General features: G+C 46.4%; 1 protein-coding gene across 1 annotated transcript in view; it reads left to right on the plus strand.

Annotated features, from left to right (window-relative positions):
• Positions 1-23,861, plus strand: part of LOC142311791 (interferon regulatory factor 8-like) — a 41,572-nt gene that overhangs the window by 14,780 nt on the left and 2,931 nt on the right. The window contains exons 2-8 of the mRNA XM_075350532.1: positions 6,980-7,203; positions 7,356-7,539; positions 7,697-7,779; positions 8,083-8,173; positions 8,513-8,614; positions 13,556-13,948; positions 17,486-17,601. Coding sequence (XP_075206647.1) covers positions 7,027-7,203; positions 7,356-7,539; positions 7,697-7,779; positions 8,083-8,173; positions 8,513-8,614; positions 13,556-13,948; positions 17,486-17,601 — 1,146 coding nt within the window. The 5' untranslated portion in view covers positions 6,980-7,026. The remainder of the gene's footprint in view (positions 1-6,979; positions 7,204-7,355; positions 7,540-7,696; positions 7,780-8,082; positions 8,174-8,512; positions 8,615-13,555; positions 13,949-17,485; positions 17,602-23,861) is intronic.

The following is a 23,861-nucleotide window of genomic DNA, read 5'->3' on the forward strand; positions in this document are numbered from 1 at the left end:
TTAACGAAGAAGAAGCCTGCTCCCGCAGGCGAGGAGGATCTCCGGATGAATCCCTTTGCCAGGCTTTCTGTGATGTAGGTAGACATGGACCTGGTTTCGGCTGGAGACAACGGATATATCCGTCCTCGAGGCGGTGTTGTTCCTGGGAGCAGGTCGATGGCACAATCGTAGGGACGGTGTGGCGGAAGTACCTCAGACTCCTTCTTGTCAAAAACGTCTGCGAAGGACCAATAGGCCGAAGGCAGTTCCGGTAGGTTCTCTGGAACCGGAGGTCGTCGGATGGGTTGTATGGACTTCAGACACTTCTCATGACAAGCAGGACCCCATCGGGTGATTTCGCCAGTACCCCAGCTGACTGATGGTTCGTGTGTCCGCAACCAGGGAAGTCCCAGCAGGATTTGATGGGACATGTGTGGAAGGACGTAGAGAGCGATGTTCTCGGTGTGCAGGGCACCGATACGCAGTTCGACCGGACTGGTGACCCAGGAGATGGTATCAGAGAGGGGTCTCCCATCCACAGAGGCAATCACTAGGGGCTTCTCGAGTGGAGTAACAGGCAGCTGGTACTTGTCCACCGTGGCCTGCTGGATGAAATTGCCTGCTGCTCCAGAGTCGAGGTATGCCTCAGCCGTGAAGCGCGTCTCTCCCGTTGACACTTGCACAGTCCACATAACCGGGTCTGAGAGAGTACCAGCACCTAGGGTGGCCTCTCCTACCAACCCTAGGCTTTGGAGTTTCCCGGCCTTTCCGGACAGGAGCGTAGGAGGTGTGTGTCCTCTCCGCAGTAAAAGCAGAGACCCTTGGCAAGCCGCTCTGCTCGACGTTGTTCAGACTGTCGTACTCGGTCGATCTGCATGGGCTCGTGGACGGGAATCCCAGCTGTTGATGACTGAGATACGGAGGGCTTCTGTGGAGGAGAGGAATGCCGTACCGGACGTCTCTCACGAGACAGCTCTTTGGAGCGCTCCTGAAAACGAATGTCCACTCGAGTGGCTAGGGCAATCAGGGCATCTAGGGTAGAGGGCACGTCACGACCCGCCAACTCATCTTTGATGCGACTCGAGAGTCCTTCCCAGAAGGCGGCTGTTAGGGCCTCATTATTCCACCCGAGTTCTGAAGCCAAAGTGCGGAAACGGATGGCGTATTGGCCCACCGTCAGTGTTCCTTGACGTAAGCGGAGGAGGGATGAAGCAGACGCAGAGGCGCGTCCCGGCTCGTCAAAGGTGCTGCGAAAGGCCTGCAGGAACTCTTGAAGATCCTTGGTCATAGGGTCCTCCTTCTCCCACAACGGGTTCATCCACGCCAGTGCCTCGCCCTCCAGGTGAGACATGATGAAGGCGACCTTGGCTTGGTCGGAGGCAAACAGATGTGGCAGCTGCGTGAAATGGAGGGAACATTGGTTTATAAACCCCCTGCAGGACTTGGGATCTCCGGCGTACCGGGGTGGTGAGGCCAAACGCAGTCTGGAAGCATCCGAAGAAGCAGCCACGGGAGCGGGGGACGTGGCTTGACTAGTGGCGGCTTGGGATGTCGAAGACGTGACTGCCGCTTGTAGCGTGGTCAGGCGGGTGTCCACGGAAGTCATAAAGTTCAGCATGCGGGTCTGGACTTCACGCTGGCGTTGGAGTTCCTCTTGCAAGGCTGCTAGTGCTGCAGCGGGATCCATGGCCTGATCTTACTGTCAGGGCCAGGCGGTCGGGCAGACCCAGGAGGTGGATCCACTGGGCCGAACTCTAAGATGGTGGTAAGGAGTCCGGTAGCTGAAGCACTATGGGCAGTAGAACAGTCCGTGCCAGTGAGTGTAACGAAGAAGTCCCTGGGACCACGGAGTCACAGATGGTAGTCCGGGTGACGTAGCTCAGGTTCGGAAGCCGAGGTGATGTCAGGCGGGGTCCGGAACCTTTGGAGCGAGATGACGGGTCACCGCAGGGATCCGAGATGGTACGGACTGTCAGATGGCAGACGGACAGCGTGCGGGGTTCGGGATTCAGCAGGACCGGATGGCGAGGCAGGATCAGCTCTAGAAGAGAGATACGTGAGTATGGCACGAAGACACAAGGAGACCTGACTCCTAGCTTGGAAAACACGAAGATCAGGCCCCGCCCTCTTGGACAATACACCCCTTTATACCCTGTACCTGTTTAGCCTCATTTCCTGTTAATGGACGCTGGCCCTTTAAGAAAGGGTCAGTGACCGCGCGCGCGCCCTAATGCGCATGCGCGCAGCCCGGGTGCCAGAAGCCAGGGAAGGAGGCTGAGAAGAGGACGCAGGGGAGCCGGCCAGGGCCTGGGAAGCCGTCGGGCGGCGCGATCGGAGACCAGGGGGCCTGGGAAGGACGGGCACCGGAGCCAAGGACCCGGGGAGCGTGGCAGGTGAGCCGGGGAGCGGGGCTGAGGACCCGGGGAGCGGAGGAGAGGACCCGGGGAGGGGAGCCAAGGACCCGGGGAGCGTGACAACATGAAGGCAGTTTGTTTATAGATGGGGGATAATGCCTCATTGTTCTACAAGACTCTTAAGGTGGTGTCACACACAGCGACGACGACAACGACGTCGCTGCTACGTCACCATTTTCTGTGACGTTGCAGCGACGTCCCGTCGCTGTCGCTGTGTGTGACATCCAGCTACGAGCTGGCCCCTGCTGTGAGGTCGCCGGTCGTTGCTGAATGTCCTGCTTCATTTTTTCGTCGTCGCTCTCCCGCTGTGAAGCACACATCGCTGCGTGTGACAGCGAGAGAGCGACGAAATGAAGCGAGCAGGGAGCAGGAGCCGGCGTCTGGCAGCTGCGGAAAGCTGTAACCACTGTAAACATCGGGTAACCAAGGGAAGACCTTTCCCTGGTTACCCGATATTTACCTTCGTTACCAGCCTCCGCAGCTCTTGCTGCTAGTGCCGGCTCCTGCTCTCTGCACATGTAGCTGCAGTACACATCGGGTTAATTAACCCTATGTGTACTGTAGCTAGGAGAGCAAGGAGCCAGCGCTAAGCAGTGTGCGCGGCTCCCTGCTCTCTGCACTGTGACATGTAGCTGCAGTACACATCGGGTTAATTAACCCTATGTGTACTGTAGCTAGGAGAGCAAGGAGCCAGGGCTAAGCAGTGTGCGCGGCTCCCTGCTCTCTGCACATGTAGCGACGTTATGATCGCTGCTGCGTCGCTGTGTTTGACAGCTAAGCAGCGATCATAACAGCGACTTACAAGGTCGCTGTTACGTCACAGAAAATGGTGACGTAACAGCGATGTCGTTGTCGCTGTCGCTATGTGTGAACCCAGCTTTAAGAGTTTAGTATTGAAGTTTTTGTTGACTCATGTAATTGTTTTGGCCACTGAAGGCCAGATACCCATTGTATTACGATGTGTTTGCTGGATGCGATTTAACTTAGCTGTCTCTGCCATTGACCATTATTACTGGGATATTCTGTATACAGCTTGAAATTCATCCAATAAGAGAAGCAACCTTGTACAACCAATCCGATAAGGGCACAGTATATCCTATGGCTATAAAAGGGGACTTCTTGGAGTCACCAGGGTTGATGGATGTTGCATGATCCAGTCTAAGCTCTTAGGAGCTGGCTAGAGGATCAGAACCAGGATGCCTTGTGGACTCGGTCTAGGGACTTTGGCTCCGACTAGAGGATTACTTGGCTACATGGCTTCAATCTAGGGGCTCCGATTCCGATTGGAGACCATAACCGAAGTCTAGGGATTTCGACTCCGGCTGCCAGGATTATAGCATATCATCATACCAGAGACTACTTAAGGAAGAAACCCAGGTTGGGACAATTTGGTCACTTTGCTACAGACTTTGCTGTGCTTGGTAAGGTTCCTACGCTTGCCACTATTCTTTTCTCGGAGTAGCTGGCCCTGGAAACCCTGATGCACGAACAATCTAATCCCTGGTGAGCCAGCGGAAGGGTGAGACTCTGTTGCCTGTTACATTTGTGTGTTTTCCTGGTTATGGGCTATGTGCCGTTAATTGTTTGGGGATCCAATAAAGTCTTAATATTGTGATTCCCTCATACTGTGTTGTCTGAGTAGTGTTCCTCCCACGGTTAAGTAGGTCGGCGTTCAGTTGGGATGAGCCCTGGGCCATGCTGTCTTTCTAAAGGCGGCCGGTTCAGCGGACAAGTGCACCCATTGACCCCCGTGTCTCCACAGGGAGCACATACCAGGATGGCAGTATATAGCAGGATGGGGGCTATACCAGGATGAGGGACACATATATACAAGGCAGGAGGCTCATATACAAGGCATAAGGATCATTATCAGGATGGGGTATCTTAGTAGAGAATTTGGGGACATTACCCCCATAACAGTGTCAGCAGCAGATCCTCGCCCCATAACAGTGTGTCATGACCACATTTTTTGCTTAAAATTTTATTTTCCTATTTTCTTCCTCTAAAATTAGGGTGCGTCTTATGGTCCGGTGCGTCGTATAGTCCGAAAAATACGGTAATCTGGATCCGTCACTCAGGTTATAAAAAAAAATAAAGTAAAAATAAAGCAATCGCGCTATACTTACCAGTCTCTGGTGCATCTGTGCCCTGCTCCCGCAGCCCCTCCTTCTACTTCCGGGGCCGGTCATTAGCCTTATGAATATTCCTTGTTTTCCCTGCCCACCGGCATCTGTGATTGGTTGCAGTCAGACACGCCCCCAGCCTGTGTGACATTGTCTGACTGCAGCCTCTGTGACAGCGTCTGACTGTAGCCAGTCACAGACCCGGTGTGCGGGTCTATCATACAGTAAAAATAAATAAATTGAAGGGAACCTGTCAGGTCCCATATGCATTCTGACCTACAAGCAGGGTGATGTGTGGCCTAGAAACCCCTTCGTACCATCCCTGTGTTGTAATATTGTGTTATATGAATGTATAAAAAAATGTTTTATTACTTACATGTTCCCTATGTAAATGATCAGAGGCTCTAGTTCCCTGGGCGTCACATCGCCCCGTGGGCGTTTGCATGCTTTCCATGGTATCACGCCCCTGTGGGTGTGATACCATAGATTTACATGAGCGAAGTCACCATCAGCTCCTTGAGATCCCGCGTGTATGCCCTTGCCATTCCTGCAGCCCTGTTATCCGGGTGCTTGCTTGTCGGCTTCAGACGCGCACTGTGCATGCTCAGAAGAAAAAGACTCCTGCGGTTCCGACCATGTGCACAGCACGTCTGTGTTTATTTATTTTCACTTACAGATTAGTAATAGGGGAGTCTCATAGACGACTCCCATTGCTAATCTAGGGCTTGGTGGCAGCTGTGAGCCCGTCACATTAACCCCTTATATTACCCCCATTGCCACCGCACCAGGGCAATCAGGAATAGACTGGTAAAGTACCGGGATTGGCAAATCTAATGGATGTCACAATCCTGGGCGGCTGCAGGCTGCTATTTTTAGGCAGGGGGCGCCCAATAAACATGGGTCTCCCTAGCCTGAGAATTCCAGCTGTCGGCTTTTTTCTTGACTGGATATCAAAATTGGGGGGACCATATTTCATTTTTTTTTTAAATAATAATAATTTAAAAAAACAAACAGCATGCTGTTCCTTTTTTTTTGATACACAGCCAAGATAAAAACACAGCTGAGGTCTGCAGCCTGTAGCCGTCTGCTTTATCTTTGCTGGGTGTCATAATATGGGGGGACCCTAAGCCAATTTTTTTAATTTATTTTGACACTAATCTACAGTGACTTGCAGACAGGGTCTGTGATTGCAAACAGTCAGACACGGTGCCTCTTAGGGTTGAGGTGCTGCTTGACTGCAACCAATAACACGACTGCCAGTGGGCGGGAAAAGCAGTGCATATGCATGACGTTAATGAGCAGCCCGGGAAGTAGAATGAGTAACCCGGAGCGTTACAGCCATGCCAGAGAGTCTAGAAGTATAGTGTGCTTGCTTTATTTTATTTTTTTTCATAAACCCATGTTTCCAGATTGTTATCAGGAGTTCCCTGAGAACTCGGGGCCCAGGCCCTGCAGTCAAGTACTTTTGAACCCATGCATATCCAGACTTTCACAGTCGTGGTCACTCCTCTTTTCTTTCTGTTTATAGATGTGACTGTCGTCTCCCAAGGTGGCACAGGATCTGGGGTCTCCTTTTCTGAAAATAGTCGCTCTCCCTTGAGATGGAACCATCATCTCTAAAGGCCACGTCTCACTAGGCGACATCGCTAGTGACATCGCTGCTGAGTCACGTTTTTTGTGATGCAACAGCGATCTTGCTAGCGATGTCGCTCTGTGTGACATCCAGCAACGACCTGGCCCCTGCTGTGAGGTCGCCGATCGTTGCTGAATGTCCTGGACCATTTTTTTGGTCGTTGCTCTCCTGCTGTGAACATCGCTGTGTTTGACAGCGAGAGAGCAATGATGTGAATGTGCAGGGAGCAGGGAGCCGGCTTCTGCAGATACTGGTAACCAAGGTACACATCGGGTAACCAAGCAAAGCGCTTTGCTTGGTTACCCGATATTTACCTTGGTTACTAGCGTCCGCAGCTTCTAGAAGCCGGCTCCCTGCACACGTAGCCAAGGTACACATCGGGTAACTAACCCGATGTGTACTATGGTTACCAAGCACAGCGTCGTTACACGGGTGGCTGGTGATTGGTAGCTGATCTCTGATCGCTGTGGGGATTTTCCTGATTGACAGCTCACCAGCGACCATGTAGCGACGCTCCAGCGATCCCTGCCAGGTCAGATCGCTGGTGGGATCGCTGGAGCGTCGCTAAGTGTGACGGTACCTTAAGACATTTCTGTCATACAAAAAGGGATCTAAAGGATTAGAAGAACAACGGGGGCACTTGTTGATTCTTTTCTAATAGTTGCTATTATTAATATTTTCATTGTGTTAAAACAATTGAAAGTAAAACCTAAAAAAAAAAAACCTCCAGTGGCACTGCCTTTATTCAAAAACAATTCTTTCTCCCATCTACAAGTTGTGTGTAGTATTGTACACCTTTTAATTCTTGTTGACTTAATTCTTGTCCTTAGGTCCAAACAGAGGAGAACTTGATGAATTACATTATTTTGCCCAGGAGATGAGTGAAAAAGGAATCCCTCCTTTGAGGTTGAAGGAGTGGCTCATACTTCAGATAGATAGTGGCAAATATCCCGGTCTCCAGTGGGAAAATGAGGAGAAAACAATGTTCAAAATTCCATGGAAACACGCAGCCAAACATAACTACAAGGAAGAAGAAGATGCTGCCTTATTCAAGGTAAGACAGAATCCAATTCTGTAATGTACAACCTTTAGGTGCATGGTCTATATTGTTATGGCCTGAGATCATTTGGAAGACGTGTAAATTATATACCATTCCTGATTATCTCCAGTGTCATATAATGTAAAGTGGTTTCTTTGCTTTTTTAGGCTTGGGCTAAGCATAAGGGAAAGTTTCGAGAAGGATCCAAGGAAGACCCTTCAGTTTGGAAGACAAGACTTCGGTGTGCCCTTAACAAAAGCCCAGACTTTAAGGAGGTCCTGGATAGCGGCCAAGACTTTGGTGAACCCTACAAACTCTATTCTATTGTCTCAGATCCTCCACCAAAAACCTGTAAGTCATCTTTTTGGACATTTATTTTGTAGTAATGACTCTGCTTTCAGTATGGAACTCATGAACAATATCTACAGTTTCGTTAATTTGAAATAACATGTTTTCTTTCAGCTATTACAGTTGGTTATCTAAACTTTTTGGACCAAATGTGTTTCAGATGAGGGATCCAAGGAAGCTATCAAGAAACTGAGGGAAGAACCACCAAGAATAGAAGAACCACTAAGAATACCCATGATCAAAGTAAGTAAATCTTACTACTCATCATGTATAGCAAATCTCCACTTTTTGAGGCGCTTTACCTTCATCACTGACTGCTCTGCCTAATAAAATGTGTAAGGTTTGGATGGAAATCGTAAGAGGTGGGGGCACAAGGCTGTCCTTGGACCTTAAGTGACAAATAATGAACACTATAAAAGGCAGAATATGGTACACTTGCCATTTAATATAGTGCTATTCTTGGGTTATTCCCTATATTCTGCTGTTTTTAGTTTTGGATCTTGTTCTCTGTTATTTATATCTCTTTTTTATATGTCTCATATATAGATGGAGAATGAAATGATGGAAGGTCTACTCACCACAGATGGTTCCTCCAAACTTCCGAAGCTAAAAGGTTTTTACAGCCCAATTGAAGGAGGTGAGATAACCCTCATTTAATTAGAAGCCACCAGGGTCTAGTATATAAAACTTCAGCAAATTGCCATGGGAAGCCACATTGGACTATACATATCCAAATGAATGGCCATTCTTGTAAGGCATTGACAGATTGGGTTTGCCAAAGCAGCACCCCATTCTGGTTCATAGAGCAGGATTGACAAATGGGAGATCCTCATCTTGGACATCTGTATGTCTTAGTAGGACGTCTGCACAGTGGTTTGTTCATAAGACAACTTTTTATGTTGAGCTTGGAAAAATGACAATGGTTTTTGCACATCAGTAATGTTGTCTCTTGTATGTTATTTTCTTTCCTGCCCAGGGAGTTTTCCATCACCAGTCATCTTTAAGACCCAAAACATAGATCATAAAGTAGCAGAAATGTCAGAAACAGCTATTATCCCATCATCATCTTCTTCATCAGGTGAGAGGTGCCATTGATGTCAGTAAATAGATTATAGCTCTTATGGTGGGTTTTTTGTTATATTTTTTATCAGGTCATTTTTATTGAAAACTCTAAACATAAAATGTCCACTTTCAATGATCATCTATGACATGATAGTTCCATATTATAAAACATAGACAAAACAGTACAACTTCAATTCCTTAATGCTCCCTTAACCCAGATCCCAATATTTTAGAGAAAACCATTTTCATTTTCCTGTCAGTTCTAGAAAAAAGAAAACTAAAATTCTTGGGGGGTGAAAAGGAGGGGGAAAAAAGGGTTAACACCGTATTACACGGTGTTGCGTGTGAGCCCCAAGAGATAGAATATTCATCTCATATGTCTCGCTAACACCACCGAATAACATGGTCAGTGACGATCAGCGTTGTTTTTTTATGTCTATTCGGCATGGGAAAAGAAAACGCTGCTTGCTGTTATTGTCAGCGTATCTCGGACCACACTTACCCATTCAAGTCTATGGGTGCATGGGAATCATTGGACTGCACTCTGATGACATCAGATGTCATTGCTGACAGAAGCAATGGAGAGGATCGAGAAATTAATCTTTCCATCATCTGTGCACCTGTGCTCCGATTCTCGCTGAACACTCAGCTCATTCTCACAGCAGAGATTGAGCCAAGAGTCATTAGCAAATGGCAGTTGATTATCTTGCATCAGATGCTCTACGCCAATTACGGTAATTAGATGATTTGTGAGCTGCCCTGGAGTATCAAGCGAAAGGCTCCATATCTCTTTGGAGTATCAAGCCAAAGGCAACATATCTTTTTGGAGTATCAAGCCAAAGGCTCCATATCGTTTTGGAGTATCAAGCCAAAGGCCCCATATCTTTTTGGAGTATCAAGCCAAAGGCTCCATATCTTTTTGGAGTATCAAGCCAAATGCTCCATATCTTTTGGAGTATCAAGCCAAAGGCTCCATATCTTTTGGAGTATCAAGCCAAAGGCTCCATATCTTTTGGAGTATCAAGCCAAAGGCTCCATATCTTTTCAAATTTGCAAATCGAGTTGCGTTTAAGATAAGGCTGCTTTACACACAACGATATCGCTAGCGATCTCGTTAGCGATGTGACACGCCCAGATTGTTGTTACGATTTGCCAAGATCGCTCATAGGTCGTTTAGTAGCGGTCACACGTACACATCTCACAAACGACGCTACATCGCTCAGCAAAATATTGTTTAACCAAGGCGGTTGTGTGGATGTTGTTCGTCGTTGGCAGGGTGTTAAACGTAGCAATATGTCTGCTGCGTTCCAAACGACGAACAATATTTTGAAACTGAACGACGTGTCAACGATCAACGATTTTCACCCTATTTGCGATCGTTCGGAGTCGCACGTAGGTGTCACACGCAACAACATCGCTAACGATGACGGAAGTGCGTCACGAAAACCGTGACCCCGGCGACATATCGTCAGATAAATCGTAGCATGTAAAGCGGCCTATAGACTCCTCTTTCCAACCAGATTATTTATTCTTCGATTTAGTTCTCCAATAGATGTAGGCTGTGAAATGCAAGATGTTTACGTGCTTGAAATAATATACCTATGAATAGGGGCAGGTCGGAATCTACTCCATCTTCACATAATCCCAATATACATATACGAGAATCTGTTAATGGTAAGGTGTCGCGTTTTTTTATTTTTGTATTAATAGTAGTGATTTTGAAATGAAGTATTTTTAATACAAAATTAAATTCACTGTTTATTTAGTTTTTATTTAATTCTAGTTTTACTGAAGCACTGGGGGTGGCCATCTTGGATTTGCTGTGAGTAACGACAGTTACTCACCTCCTTTATGGCAGCCCTCTGTGCATAGAAGACTGTAGTCAGACTCCGACCCTATACTTAACACAGAAACAGCGTCTGCTGTCATCTGCATGCGCCCCCTGGGCTGTCCAGATCACAGCAGAGGGAGGAGATCAGCACCATCTTTGTGGAGCTCCCCCCTTCCTCGCCGCGTGTGCTCACCCCCTCCTCCCCACGTGTGCTGTGGTTTTTTTTTATTACAACACCTTCCCTTTAATAGTTTCACTCCATACACCCTTTATTCCAAAATGGGCCTATTTGTCTACATTCCCACATCATGTGCATCAAATCCCACACATAAGATATTGCCATGAAGCAAAATGCCCTATGTAAAAAGCTTGACATTTTGTATACTCTATGAATTAAATATAGCCGAGAGAGCCTTTGGGCCTCACAGGGAGAACATTTAGGAACAGTTTCTAGAATCTCTGTACATTGATCCACCGATATAGGGCTTGCATATACTACTCATTATCAGAAGGAGGTTTTTGCAAGCATCACCAACTGTCATTGTGGTGTCAGTGTCTGTGGAGACTACAGAGTCTGGTACTCTGCTTGTTAACTTCTCAGATGACTGTGATCAGCGCAGGGAGACTCGGGTGTCGAACCACAGACTTGCAATTCATAGGCAGGCTAGCAAGAGTTAATCCCTGTTGGTCTGCTTGTTAATGTTTGATCATATGCTGTGGGAGAGCCAGTAACATTTGCTCCCCTCCTATATATGCTGGCTGCACAATTCGTTAATGCCAGCTACAGCTTTTCTGTACAGGTCTGGAGAGGTGGTGTGATCAAGACTTACTGGTGTTTATAGTACGTTATTGATGTGAGCAGTGGTGGTGTTAACCCCTGTTGTCCTTTTGTTGCTGCCTAAAGGTTACTTTACACGCTGCAATATCGGTACCGATATCGCTAGCGAGCGTACCTGCCCCCGTCGGTTGTGCGTCACGGGCAAATCGCTGCCCGTGGCGCACAACATTGCTTACACCCGTCACACGGACTTACCTTCCCTGCGACGTCGCTCTGGCTGGCGATCCGCCTCCTTTCTAAGGGGGCGGTTAGTGCGGTGTCACAGCGACGTCATACGGCAGCCGTCCAATAGCAGAGGAGGGGCGGAGATGAGCGGCCGGAACACGCCGCCCACCTCCTTCCTTCCGCATTGCCGGTGGACGCAGGTAAGGAGATGTTCGTCGCTCCTGCGGTGTCACACATAGCGAAGTGTGATGCCGCAGGAACGACGAACAACCAGCGGCAAGCACCATCACTGATATTTGGTAAAGGAGCGACGTGTCAACAAGCAACGATGTTTCACGTTTTTGCGCTCATTGATCGTCGCTCCTTGGTGTCACACGCTGTGATGGCGCTAACGGCGCCGGATGTGCGTCATCAACGACGTGACCCCGACGATATATCGTTAGCGATGTCGCAGCGTGTAAAGCACCCTTTACTCTTGCTTTTCTCCTTAGTTTCCTACTATTTGTTCCTGTGAGTTTGCAGTGTGTCTGAGTTTTGTTTTTTTCCCCTGTCTGTCTTTATTTGTGTTACCATCACACTCCTGCTCCTTCCTTCCCTGGGGGTGGGAGGGAACAGATTAGTTCTAGTCAGGAGAATAGCCAGGCACGGGACTCCGGCATCTATGCCATTAAGGGTAGCCCTGAGATTAGGGATAGCCTAGGGTCCCCTATCGTGAGTGACAGTACAGCAGGCCCCTGTACCTCGCTATCTTGCAGTCACATTGTGACTCCCATTTAGCTTTAACTGTCAGAGGGTGATTATCCACTTGGAATGACAATAGACTCTTATATATGGTAGAAAGTAAACTCTTTATATGACCTATAGAAGCAATAGTACCTATTAGGGGATGATGTTCTATGCTAAGATTCATCAGACCTGATTGAGCTGAATGGGCTTGTCGGATTTGTAGATATTGTTAAAAGGAGAGTTTGCAGTTTTATTCGAGCATGCTGTTTGCACCATTTTAATTCCCTGAACATGGTTTGTACTATACAAAATAAGGAGGGAGGAAGCCAACAAGGAGCGGTATGTAGCACATATAATAATTGTGGCATAAAGGTCATCTTGATGAGATTTCCTTTACCTATAACTGGTAACAGGAGTCTGGCCCATGTGTTCACTTTATGTCACTCGGTGTTTGGCTCTAAACTCGCCGAGTGTTATGGTGGCATCTGACACTGTTCCCACTGCAGAATCTGACACTCCATACTATGCCTCCTTTGGTGCTTCTGTGTTACACAGACCGGCTCGGTCATCAACCAGCTGTGTTATCATTACTGATCGGTCTTGCAGGAGTTAATCCCTGCTAGTCTGCTGGTTACCTCTTGGATTACGTGTTGTGGGAGACCTATCTTAGTCACTCCCTGCCTTTTTAAGATGGTGGAGCCTGTCTACCTATGCTGTCTATAGCTTTTACCAAACCGGTCCGTGTGCTGTTGTATACCTGTCCTGCTGGTCATTGTATTACTTCATGTGTGGAGCTGTTCTGGAGTTCTTCCTTTGTCTTTTTATTTCTGCCCTGTTCTTATTTTCCTCCTACGCTCTTTTTGTCTAGAGATTTGGTTTCCCCAATTTGTGTATTTCTGTAGGCTTTATCACTCCTGCCCCAGCCCTCCCCAGGGGTTTGGGGAGTATAAAATCAGGGCTGGTTAGTAGCAGTACAAGGAAGGCGGCCCAGATATCCTCACCATCAGAGGTAACTCTGGGATTAGGCATAGTTAGAGTCCCCTAGCTTGACGTCCAGTCTAGGAGCCCCTGTCCCCTGCTCTCCACCCCTCACCGTGACACCTTAGTTCTAAATTTATCCAACAAAGGATCTAATCTTATGAGTTTTAAATTCCATATACAGATATGGTGTTAGCTATAGGGTCTACAGAATTAACAGCTTTCTCAGGTGAATGAGGAAGCCAAAAGGGCCTATTGCCACATAAGAAGACACAAGGAAAAGTGGCACAAAGTAGGTGAAGAGCCTGTTAGAAATTCGACATGGGTCCTTGGAGCTTTAATTTATGCCCCGGTTATAAATCCCATGTCAGAGTCAGGGCGTAAAACTGATCTTTCAATATGTTCTTCTCTTGCTGCAGATTACTGGCTACATGTCCGTCTTTACTACCAGGGTAAGCTGGTGACTGAAGTCACCACACAGGCAGCCGAGGGGTGCCGCATTGTCCCCCTGTCGTTACCCGAACATGAACATAACTTGGGCTCGCTGCACCATTTGGAGGATATTCCGCTCCCACCACCCCAGATGTTGCCTGACGTTCTATCCCCAGAGATGCAGATCGTCGTCAAGAAGTTATTGCTGCACCTGGATAAAGGGGTGCTCCTGTGGGTGGCACCTGATGGGGTCTACATAAAGCGCCAATGCCAAGTGCGCGTCTACTGGAGTGGCCCCCTGGCTCCCAATACTGACCAGCCAAACAAGCTGGAGAGAGAGAAGACGTGCAAAGTATTGGACACGGAGTGCTTCATGAATGGTAAGGGCTTGTTTTTTCTGTGCGCTCTTTGTGCGTTTTTACAGCAGCAACTAAATAAACGAGATTTCTGAAGTCTGATTCACAGTGTTTTTTCATTTCTGTGACTATTTTGAGCTGCGGGGTATTTTTTTTAAATCATATAATGTCAATATTTTCAGCAATTTTGCTGTATTTTTACCCATTTAATTTAATGCTTCAAAAACATATTCTAATCTTGTATTAGTCCTGACAGTACTGCATTTTTCATGCAGAAAAAGTAGAAAAAAAAAGCACTGTGTGTAGTACTTACCATAAGGGTAGACTAAGCTAGGCGGCATCAACAATACTGTTTTGTTTGAGCATCATGTATTGTACTCCAGTCACATCCAGAGCTGCATTCACAACTCTGATTGTTCCCTGCATCTCAGTCTGGTTTTCTTAATTGTGATTGGTTTTGCAATTCAGCTTCATCGGGACACAATCATAATATAATCAGTGACCGCATCCTGATAAGGGGGTTGTCCAGGACTTTGGGTACCGTCTCACTAAACGACGTACCAGCGATTACGACTACGATACGACCTGGTCAGGATTGCTAGTGCGTCCCTACAAGGTCGCTGGTGAGCTGTCAATCAGTCAGATCTCACCAGCGTCCAGCGACTCGTGTAACGATGCTGCGCTTGGTAACCAGGGTAAATATCAGGTAACTAAGCAAAGCGCTTTGCTTGTTTACCCAATATTTACCCTGGTTACCAGCGTACACCGCTTAGTGCTGGCTCCCAGCACACGTAGCCATGGTACATATCGGGTTACTAAGCAAAGCACTTTTCTTAGTTACCCGATATTTACCCTGGTTACATGTGCAGGGAGCCAGCGCTAAGCGGTGTATGCTGGTAACCAGGGTAAATATCGGATTTACCTTTCTGGTTTATACTCCTTTGTTCTTGACCCAATACCTGTTGGTTTTGTATTTATACAATGCAGCAGAATTACCAAGCAGCGCATGAGTGTAAAGCATGGGGGAAAAGACCAAGCTAACAGAATTAGGCACTATAAAGAGAATAGATGGATTTTGAAATATTAGGAGGGTTGACCAGGACTTTAGCGGGCTTTACACGCTACAATATATCTTACGATGTGTCGGCGGGGTCATGTCGTAAGTGACGCACATCCGGCATCGTAAGTTATATTGTAACGTGTGACAGCTACGTGCGATTGCGATTGAACATTAAAACGTTCATCGCACGCACGTCGTTCAATTCCTAAAAATTGAACTTCAGGTTGGTCAATGTTCCCGAGGCAGCACACATCGCAGTGTGTGACACCCCGGGAACGATGAACAGCAGCTTACCTGCGACCCGCCTGCAATGCGGAAGGAAGGAGGTGGGCGAGATGTTTACGTCCCGCTCATCTCCGCCCCTCCGCTTCTATTGGCCGGCTGCCGCGTGACGTCGCTGTGACGCCGAATGTCCCTCCCACTCCAGGAAGTGGATGTTCGCCGCCCACATCGAGGTAGTATGGAAGGGTAAGTACGTGTGACGGGAAATAATCGTTTGTGCGAAACGTTCAACAAATTGAACGTGCCGCACATACGATGGGGGCGGTTATGATCGCATACGATATCGTATGCTTAATCGTAACGTGTAAAGCAGGCTTTAGATATTGATAAGTTAGGTGGGGTCTGACAAATGACACCCCCGTCGGTTTGTAGTCCCTACAGTGCCCATATGTAAACCTGCAACCAGCTGATCTGTGGGGGTGCGAGGTGTCAAACCTATCAACATCTAAGGGGTACTTCTCACATAGCGAGATCGCTAGCGAGATCGCTGCTGAGTCACAGGTTTTGTGACGTACCAGTGATCTCATCAGCGATCTCGCTGTGTCTGACACTAAGCAGCAAGGATGGTTGACCTTAGGGAGATCAACATCCACACTGATGAGGGGCAAATACCCCGAAACAGCTGTCTGTGGATGGATACCATGTTTGGCATGATTGGAGACTGCCCTTCCCGTGGTTGTTCCTTCCCGGTGAAAGACCTGGCTAGTGTCCTGCCAGCGTAGAGAAACATGTGATGGTGTCTCCGCAGGCTTTCTTGTTTTGACACTAAGCAGCGACCTGGCCCCTGCTGTGAAATCGCTGATCGTTACACACTGTTCTGGTTCATTTTTTGCTCGTTGGTCTCCCGCTGTGCAGCACACATTGGCGTGTTTGACGGCGGGAGACTAACGAGCACCGACTCTGTGTAAGCAGCATACTCTGGTAACCAGGGTAAATATCGGGTAACTAAGGAAAGCGCTTTGCTTAGTAACCCGATGTGTACCCTGGTTACATGTGCAGGGAGCCAGCGCTGAGCGGTATACGCTGGTAACCAGGGTAAATATCGGGTAACCAAGCAAAGCGCTTTGCTTAGTTACCTGATATTTACCCTGGTTACCAGCGTATGCTGCTTATACAGAGTCGGTGCTCGTTAGTCTCCCGTCGTCAAACACGCTGATGTGTGCTGCACAGCGGGAGACCAACGAGCAAAAAATGAACCAGAACAGTGTGTAACGATCAGTGATTTCACAGCAGGGGCCAGGTCGCTGCTTAGTGTCACACACAGCGAGATCACTGATGAGGTCACTGGTACGTCACAAAACCTGTGACTCAGCAGCAATCTCGCTATGTGAGAAGTACCCCTTAGATGTTGATAGGTTTGACACCTCGCACCCCCACAGATCAGCTGGTTGCAGGTTTACATCTGGTCACTGTAGGGACTGCAAAACGACGGGGGTGTCATTTGTCAGACCCCACTTATCTTATCAATATCTAGGTCCTGGTCAACTTTCCTAATATTTCAAAATCCATCTATTCTCTTTATAGTGCCTAATTCTGTTAGCTTGGTCTTTCCCCCATGCTTTACACTGATGCGCTGCTTGGTAATTCTGCTGCATTGTATAAATACAAAACCAACAGGTATTGGGTCAAGAGCAAAGGAGTATAAACCAGAAAGGTAAATCCTGAAGCTGCTAAAGGTCCCATAAAGAGGGATCCCAGCCCCTAACTAAATGCTGAGTTCACATGTCCAGTAATCATCTGTTAGAACAGATCCTGCAGAGATCCGTTGAGAAAAAGATCTGCAAACAAAACTTTTTTGTCAGTTGCTAAATAACTGATTTCTGCCTGATCTGGGTTTTTTTTTTTTTTTTAACATAGGCATCTTTTATTCTTGCATTTGTAAAGGATCCGTTTTTTTCTTACAGGATCCATTACAAATGGAAGATAAATAACAATCCGTTAACAGATCCGTTCTCCATAGACGCCAATGCTAAAAAACGGATCCACAAAAATCATTTTACCAAAGGATCTCTGCAAGATCTATTCTAACGGATGGTTACTAGAAATGTAAACTCAGCCTAACCTTTCCCAATGGGAGCCAAAATCTAGGGCTGAGAGGGCGAGGGGCATTCTGCCTTTTTGTCATTGAGGAGACAAAAATATCCCGGATTCTCCTTTCCCAGGATGACAATCTGCGTTCTGTCTTTACTTACAAGATTTCCTCTTCTCACCTCTCGTAGAGCTTCACATGTTCGTCAAGCACACAGGCCCTGAACCGCAGTACCAGATTCAGCTCTGCTTCGGGGAGGAATATCCAGGATCAACACCAAGCTCCAAAAAGTTAATAACAGCTCATGTGAGTATACAGTGTGGGCTATGTCATGTTCAAGTAGATCTCAATAAATTAGAATATCATCAAAAAGTTAATTTATTTCAGTAATTCAATACAAAAAGGGACACACATCTAATATATAAAGCTGAGTGTATGTGTATGTCCGCTAAAGGAATCCACACCGTCGCATTTACAATCACGAAATTTTGCACAGACGCCCCATGTAACTCAGGGAACGTCATAGACATACCTCCCAACCGTCCCGGATTCTGCGGGACTTGCACGATTTATCAGGTCTGTCCCGCACTCCCGCGGCTCACAGCTGATGTCCCGGCTCCTCCCCTCAGTGGAGTGAATAAATTAAATTAAATTATCATCGGCTCTGGATTTTCGGGGCGGCCGGGACTTGAACTTGTGGAGCTGTGAGTTCATTGTTTCAAAGGCAGCAGCTTTACCACTGAGCTACTGCCTGTAATGAAACCAATAGGAAGATTTTGTTATCTTGACCTCTATACTGCAGGTGAGACACCAGAAGCAGGTTATTCAGCTGCAAAGATGGATGGAGGGATGAATGGAGGGATAGAGGGATGGATGGATGGATGATAGAGGGATGAATGGAGGGATAGAGGGAGGCTTGAATGGAGGGATAGAGGCAGGGATGGATGGATGATAGAGGGATGAATGGAGGGATGAATGGAAGGATAGAGGGAGGGATGGATGGATGATAGAGGGATGAATGGAGGGATGAATGGAGGGATAGAAGGAGAGATGAATGGAGGGATAGAGGGATGAAAGGAGGGATAGAGGGAGGGATGGATGGATGATAGAGGGATGAATGGAGGGATAGAGGGAGGGATAGAGGGAGGGATGAATGGAGCGATAGAAGGAGGGATGAATGGAGGGATAGAGGGATGAATGGAGGGATGAATGGAGGGATAGAGGGAGGGATGGATGATAGAGGGATGAATGGAGGGATGAATGGAGGGATAGAGGGATGAAAGGAGGGATAGAGGGAGGGATGGATGGATGATAGAGAGATGAATGGAGGGATAGAGGGAGGGATAGAGGGAGGGATGGATGGATGATAGAAGGATGAATGGAGGGATGAATGGAAGGATAGAGGGAGGGATGGATGGATGATAGAGGGATGAATGGAGGGATGAATGGAAGGATAGAGGGAGGGATGGATGGATGATAGAGGGATGAATGGAGGGATAGAAGGAGGGATGAATGGAGGGATAGAGGGATGAAAGGAGGGATAGAGGGAGGGATGGATGGATGATAGAGAGATGAATGGAGGGATAGAGGGAGGGATAGATGGAGGGATGAATGGAGGGATAGAAGGAGGGATGAATGGAGGGATAGAGGGATGAATGGAGGGATGAATGGAGGGATAGAGGGAGGGATAGATGATAGAGGGATGAATGGAGGGATGAATGTAGGGATAGAGGGAGGGATGAATGGAGGGATAGAGGGATGAATGGAGGGATAGAGGCAGGGATGGATGGATGGATAATAGAGGGATGAATGGAGGGATAGAGGGAGGGATGGATGGATGATAGAGGGATGAATGGAGGGATGAATGGAGGGATGAATGGAGGGATAGAGGGATGAATGGAGGGATGAATGGAGGGATGAATGGAGAGATAGAGGGAGGGATGGATGAATGGAGGGATGAATGGAGGGATAGAGGGAGGGATAGAGGGAGGGATGGATGGATGATAGAGGGATGAATGGAGGGATAGAGGGATGAATGGAGGGATAGAGGGAGGGATGGATGGATGATAGAGGGATAGAGCGAGGGATGAATGGAGGGATGAATGGAGGGATAGAGGCAGGGATGGATGGATGATAGAGGGATGAATTGAGGGATGAATGGAGGGATAGAGGGATGAATGGAGGGATAGAGGCAGGGATGGATGGATGATAGAGGGATGAATTGAGGGATGAATGGAGGGATGAATGGAGGGATAGAGGGAGGGATGAATGGAGGGATGAATGGAGGGATAGAGGCAGGGATGGATGGATGGATAATAGAGGGATGAATGGAGGGATGAAAGGAGGGATAGAGGGAGGGATGGATGGATGATAGAGGGATGAATGGAGGGATAGAGGGATGAATGGAGGGATAAATGGAGGGCTGAATGGAGAGATAGAGGGAGGGATGGATGGATGATAGAGGGATGAATGGAGGGATGAATGGAGGGATAGAGGGATGAATGGAGGGATGAATGGAGGGATGAATGGAGGGATAGAGGGAGGGATGGATGAATGGAGGGATGAATGGAGGGATGAATGGAGGGATAGAGGGAGGGATAGAGGGAGGGATGGATGGATGATAGAGGGATGAATGGAGGGATAGAGGGATGAATGGAGGGATAGAGGGAGGGATGGATGGATGATAGAGGGATGAATGGAGGGATAGAGGGAGGCATGAATGGAGGGATAGAGGCAGGGATGGATGGATGATAGAGGGATGAATGGAGGGATGAATGGAAGGATAGAGGGAGGGATGGATGGATGATAGAGGGATGAATGGAGGGATGAATGGAGGGCTAGAAGGAGGGATGAATGGAGGGATAGAGGGATGAAAGGAGGGATAGAGGGAGGGATGGATGGATGATAGAGGGATGAATGGAGGGATGAATGGAAGGATAGAGGGAGGGATGGATGGATGATGGAGGGATAGAGGGATGAATGGAGGGATAGAGGGAGGGATGGATGGATGATAGAGGGATAGAGGGAGGGATGAATGGAGGGATGAATGGAGGGATAGAGGCAGGGATGGATGGATGATAGAGGGATGAATTGAGGGATGAATGGAGGGAGGGAGGGATGGATAATAGAGGGATGAATGGAGGGATGAATGGAGGGATAGAGGGATGGATGGATGATAGAGGGATGAATGGAGGGATAAATGGAGGGATGAGTGGAGGGATGAATGAAGGGATGAATGAAGGGATGAATGGAGGGATGAATGGAGAGATGGAGGGATGGATGGATGATAGTGGGATGGATGGATGATAGAGGGATGGATGATAGAGGGATGGATGATAGAGGGATATATAGATACAAGACAGATAATAGATAGATAGAGATAGAATCATAGATAGATAGAATCATAGATAGATAGAATCATATAAAGAATCATAGATAGAATCATAAATAGATAGATGGATAGATAGAATCATAGATAGAGAGATTGATTCTATCTAACTATGATTCTATCTCTCTATCTATGATTGTATCTATCCATCTATCTATCTATGATTCTATCTATGATTCTTTATATGATTCTATCTATGATTCTATCTAACTATGATTCTTAGATAGATAGAATCATAGATAGATAGATAGAGAGATAGAATCATAGATAGATAGAATCATAGATAGCTAGATAGAGGGATAGAGATAGATAGAGGGATAGATAGATAGATAGATAAATACTGTATCTCAATGTTGGTGAAAGAGTCAGATTCATTTGTTCCAATAAAACTACTATAAAGAAATGAGGAAAAAAATACAAATACAATTTTTTTATTTTTTTTTATCTTCACCACCTTGGATTCAAACCAGCAACGTTCAAAACTTGTGTCCAGCAACCTCCTGGCTTTCCTAGCTGCTCTAGCTGTTGAGCCACTAGGATTGACGATGTCAGAGGGAGGATTTCACATAAATTAATCTACAATGCAGCCTCTTACACAGCAGATTACACAGGACACAGCTCCATTGTACAGAGCAGCATCTCTATGTCCTGTATTCTAGAGGGAGAGGAAAAGAGGATTTTTTTTTTCTTCTAATAAAGTTACTAAAAATAATTAAAAAAAATAGAATAATGTAATTTTATTGCACTTTTTTTTATAAAATAATAAACATTACAAATCAGCAAATAACATGGATATATTTGGTGTCCCTGTAATCGTAATGACCTGAACAACACAGCGATCAGATTATTTATGGGGATCGGTAAATGGCAGGAAAAAAAAGGCGCAATTTATTATTTTTCTTTATTAAAACCCATAAAAAATGTAATAAAAATGGATCACTGAGGCCGTGTTCACACATAGCGTAAATGCTGCATTTTTTCTGCAGGTGTCCGCGCCACGAGCGCAATAACAATGTTCTCTGATTATTGCGTGTTTGCGGTATTTTTTATACATTGTCCCCCTTATTTGATACATGTTTGTTGCTGATGTGAATCCTGAAGCTTATAAAGAAAGAAAGACCAAATCCGCACAGTTCAGCGGCGTCTTTCCACGCACCAGGGGTGGAGATTTCAGGACGTCTCATCCACTTTGCTTGGACAATTAGTCCATATTCACATGTAGTGTAAATGCTGCATTTTTTTCTGCTGTTTCTTTGCACATTTATTCTGCTGTGTTTAATTGTCCAAGTAAAGTGGATGTAATTCCATGAAAAGACGCTGCTGAATTCTGCGGTTTTCGGGGGGGGGGGGGGGGGTGTTTCTCTGGAGGTTTCTATGTGGAGCTTAAAAAAATGCAGGAAAAAGCTTCTCTGTACATAAAAACACTTAAAAACGCAGATTCACATCTGATCCAAAAACGCATTAAATAATGGAGAAAAGGCAGAAAAAATGCAGCAAAAATGGATAAAACAGAGAAGATTGTTATTGTGTAGTTTGGTGCAGACAGAAACAAAAAGAAACAGAATTTATGCAACTTGTGAACACGGATTGATAGGCACAAATAAGCAACATGTCATATGGTGACACATAGAAATATAAAAAAATTTCTGACTGCTATAAATATGAATGAACAGTCCGGGGCATCTGCTGAATGACCCTTACTGCTAAATGGGTGTGGCTAGGGGTGTGGCTAGGGGCGTGGTCAAAATTTGCCGCGGCTTTTTCCTCTTTCCTTTCTTAAAAAGTTGGGAGGTATGTCATAGACTATGTTTTGACAGGAAAATTTGACCCCACGCTTTACAGTTACTCTCCAAAAAAACATGTCTCCATTAAACTGAATGGAGGTGGGAGCTATAGGCTATTAATAGCAAATGTCAGTGGTTGCTATAGGAACAAAATAAACTGTTAGTATGAGAATCCTATGTGTGAGGTAATAAGATGTCGGTGGGGAGACGGCTAGAGAGAGACAGACACAGACGGGCAAAGAGACAGACGGGCAAAGAGACAGTCGGGCAAAGAGACAGCCCTAGAAAGAGACAGCCTTAGAAAGGGACAGCCCGGAAATGAGACAGACCGGGCAAAGAGACAGTCGGACAAAGAGACAGACGGACAAAGAGACAGACGGGCAAAGAGACAGATGGGCAAAGAGACGGACCTGGAAAGAGGCAGACGGGCAAAGAGACAGACGGGCAAAGAGACAGACGGGCAAAGAGACAGACGGGCAAAGAGACAGACGGGCAAAGAGACAGACCTGGAAAGAGACTGACATACAGATAGAGACAGACAGAGAAAGAGAAAGACACAGAGAGAGAAACACAGAGATAGAGACAGACAGAGAGACTGATATAGAGAAACTGATACAGACAGAGACAGACAGAAACTCGAAGAGAGACAGTTACTATCTCGGGCAACGCCTGGGTACTTCAGCTAGTATATTGTATAGAGAAATTACACACAGAGTAATCTATTCCTATATATTATGTAGAGTCATTACACACAGAGTGATCTATTCCTATATATTATGTAGAGTCATTACACACAGAGGGATCTATTCCTATATATTATATAGAGTCATTACTCACAGTGGGATCTATTCCTATATATTATATAGAGTCATTACACACAGAGTGATCTATTCCTATATATTATATAATCATTACACACAGAGGGATCTATTCCCATATATTATATAGAGTCATTACACACAGAGTGATCTATTTCACGTGTTTATTTCTGTTAATAATGAAAGAAGGATCCGGCACAACCTCCTCTGAATAAAACATCCAAACTTTATTGGCAAATCTTAAAAAGATTCCATCCGTGAGAACCAAAGGAGGGGATTAACCCATGGAAACTTTACGCGTTTCGGACTTCCACATTAAAAGAAAAAAGAGTCCTTAGTCATAAGTGAACCATGTATACCGCACAGCTACTAAAATAGACTGTCTCACTAAGCGGACACCGAGGAAAAGCTGGCTATCACTAATTGCAAACAACTGGCAGTGGGTGTTGACCATCATACATGATTACAAATAGTAAGTCAGCTAGGCAACATGCGGTTAGAAACCAAAATTTAACACATACCCACAAAATCAAGTACAACAAACATATGCATATACAACATCGAAAGAAACCCACT

This window comes from Anomaloglossus baeobatrachus, chromosome 5 (genome assembly GCF_048569485.1).
Source record: "Anomaloglossus baeobatrachus isolate aAnoBae1 chromosome 5, aAnoBae1.hap1, whole genome shotgun sequence".
In the NCBI taxonomy this organism is placed as follows: Eukaryota; Metazoa; Chordata; class Amphibia; order Anura; family Aromobatidae; genus Anomaloglossus; species Anomaloglossus baeobatrachus.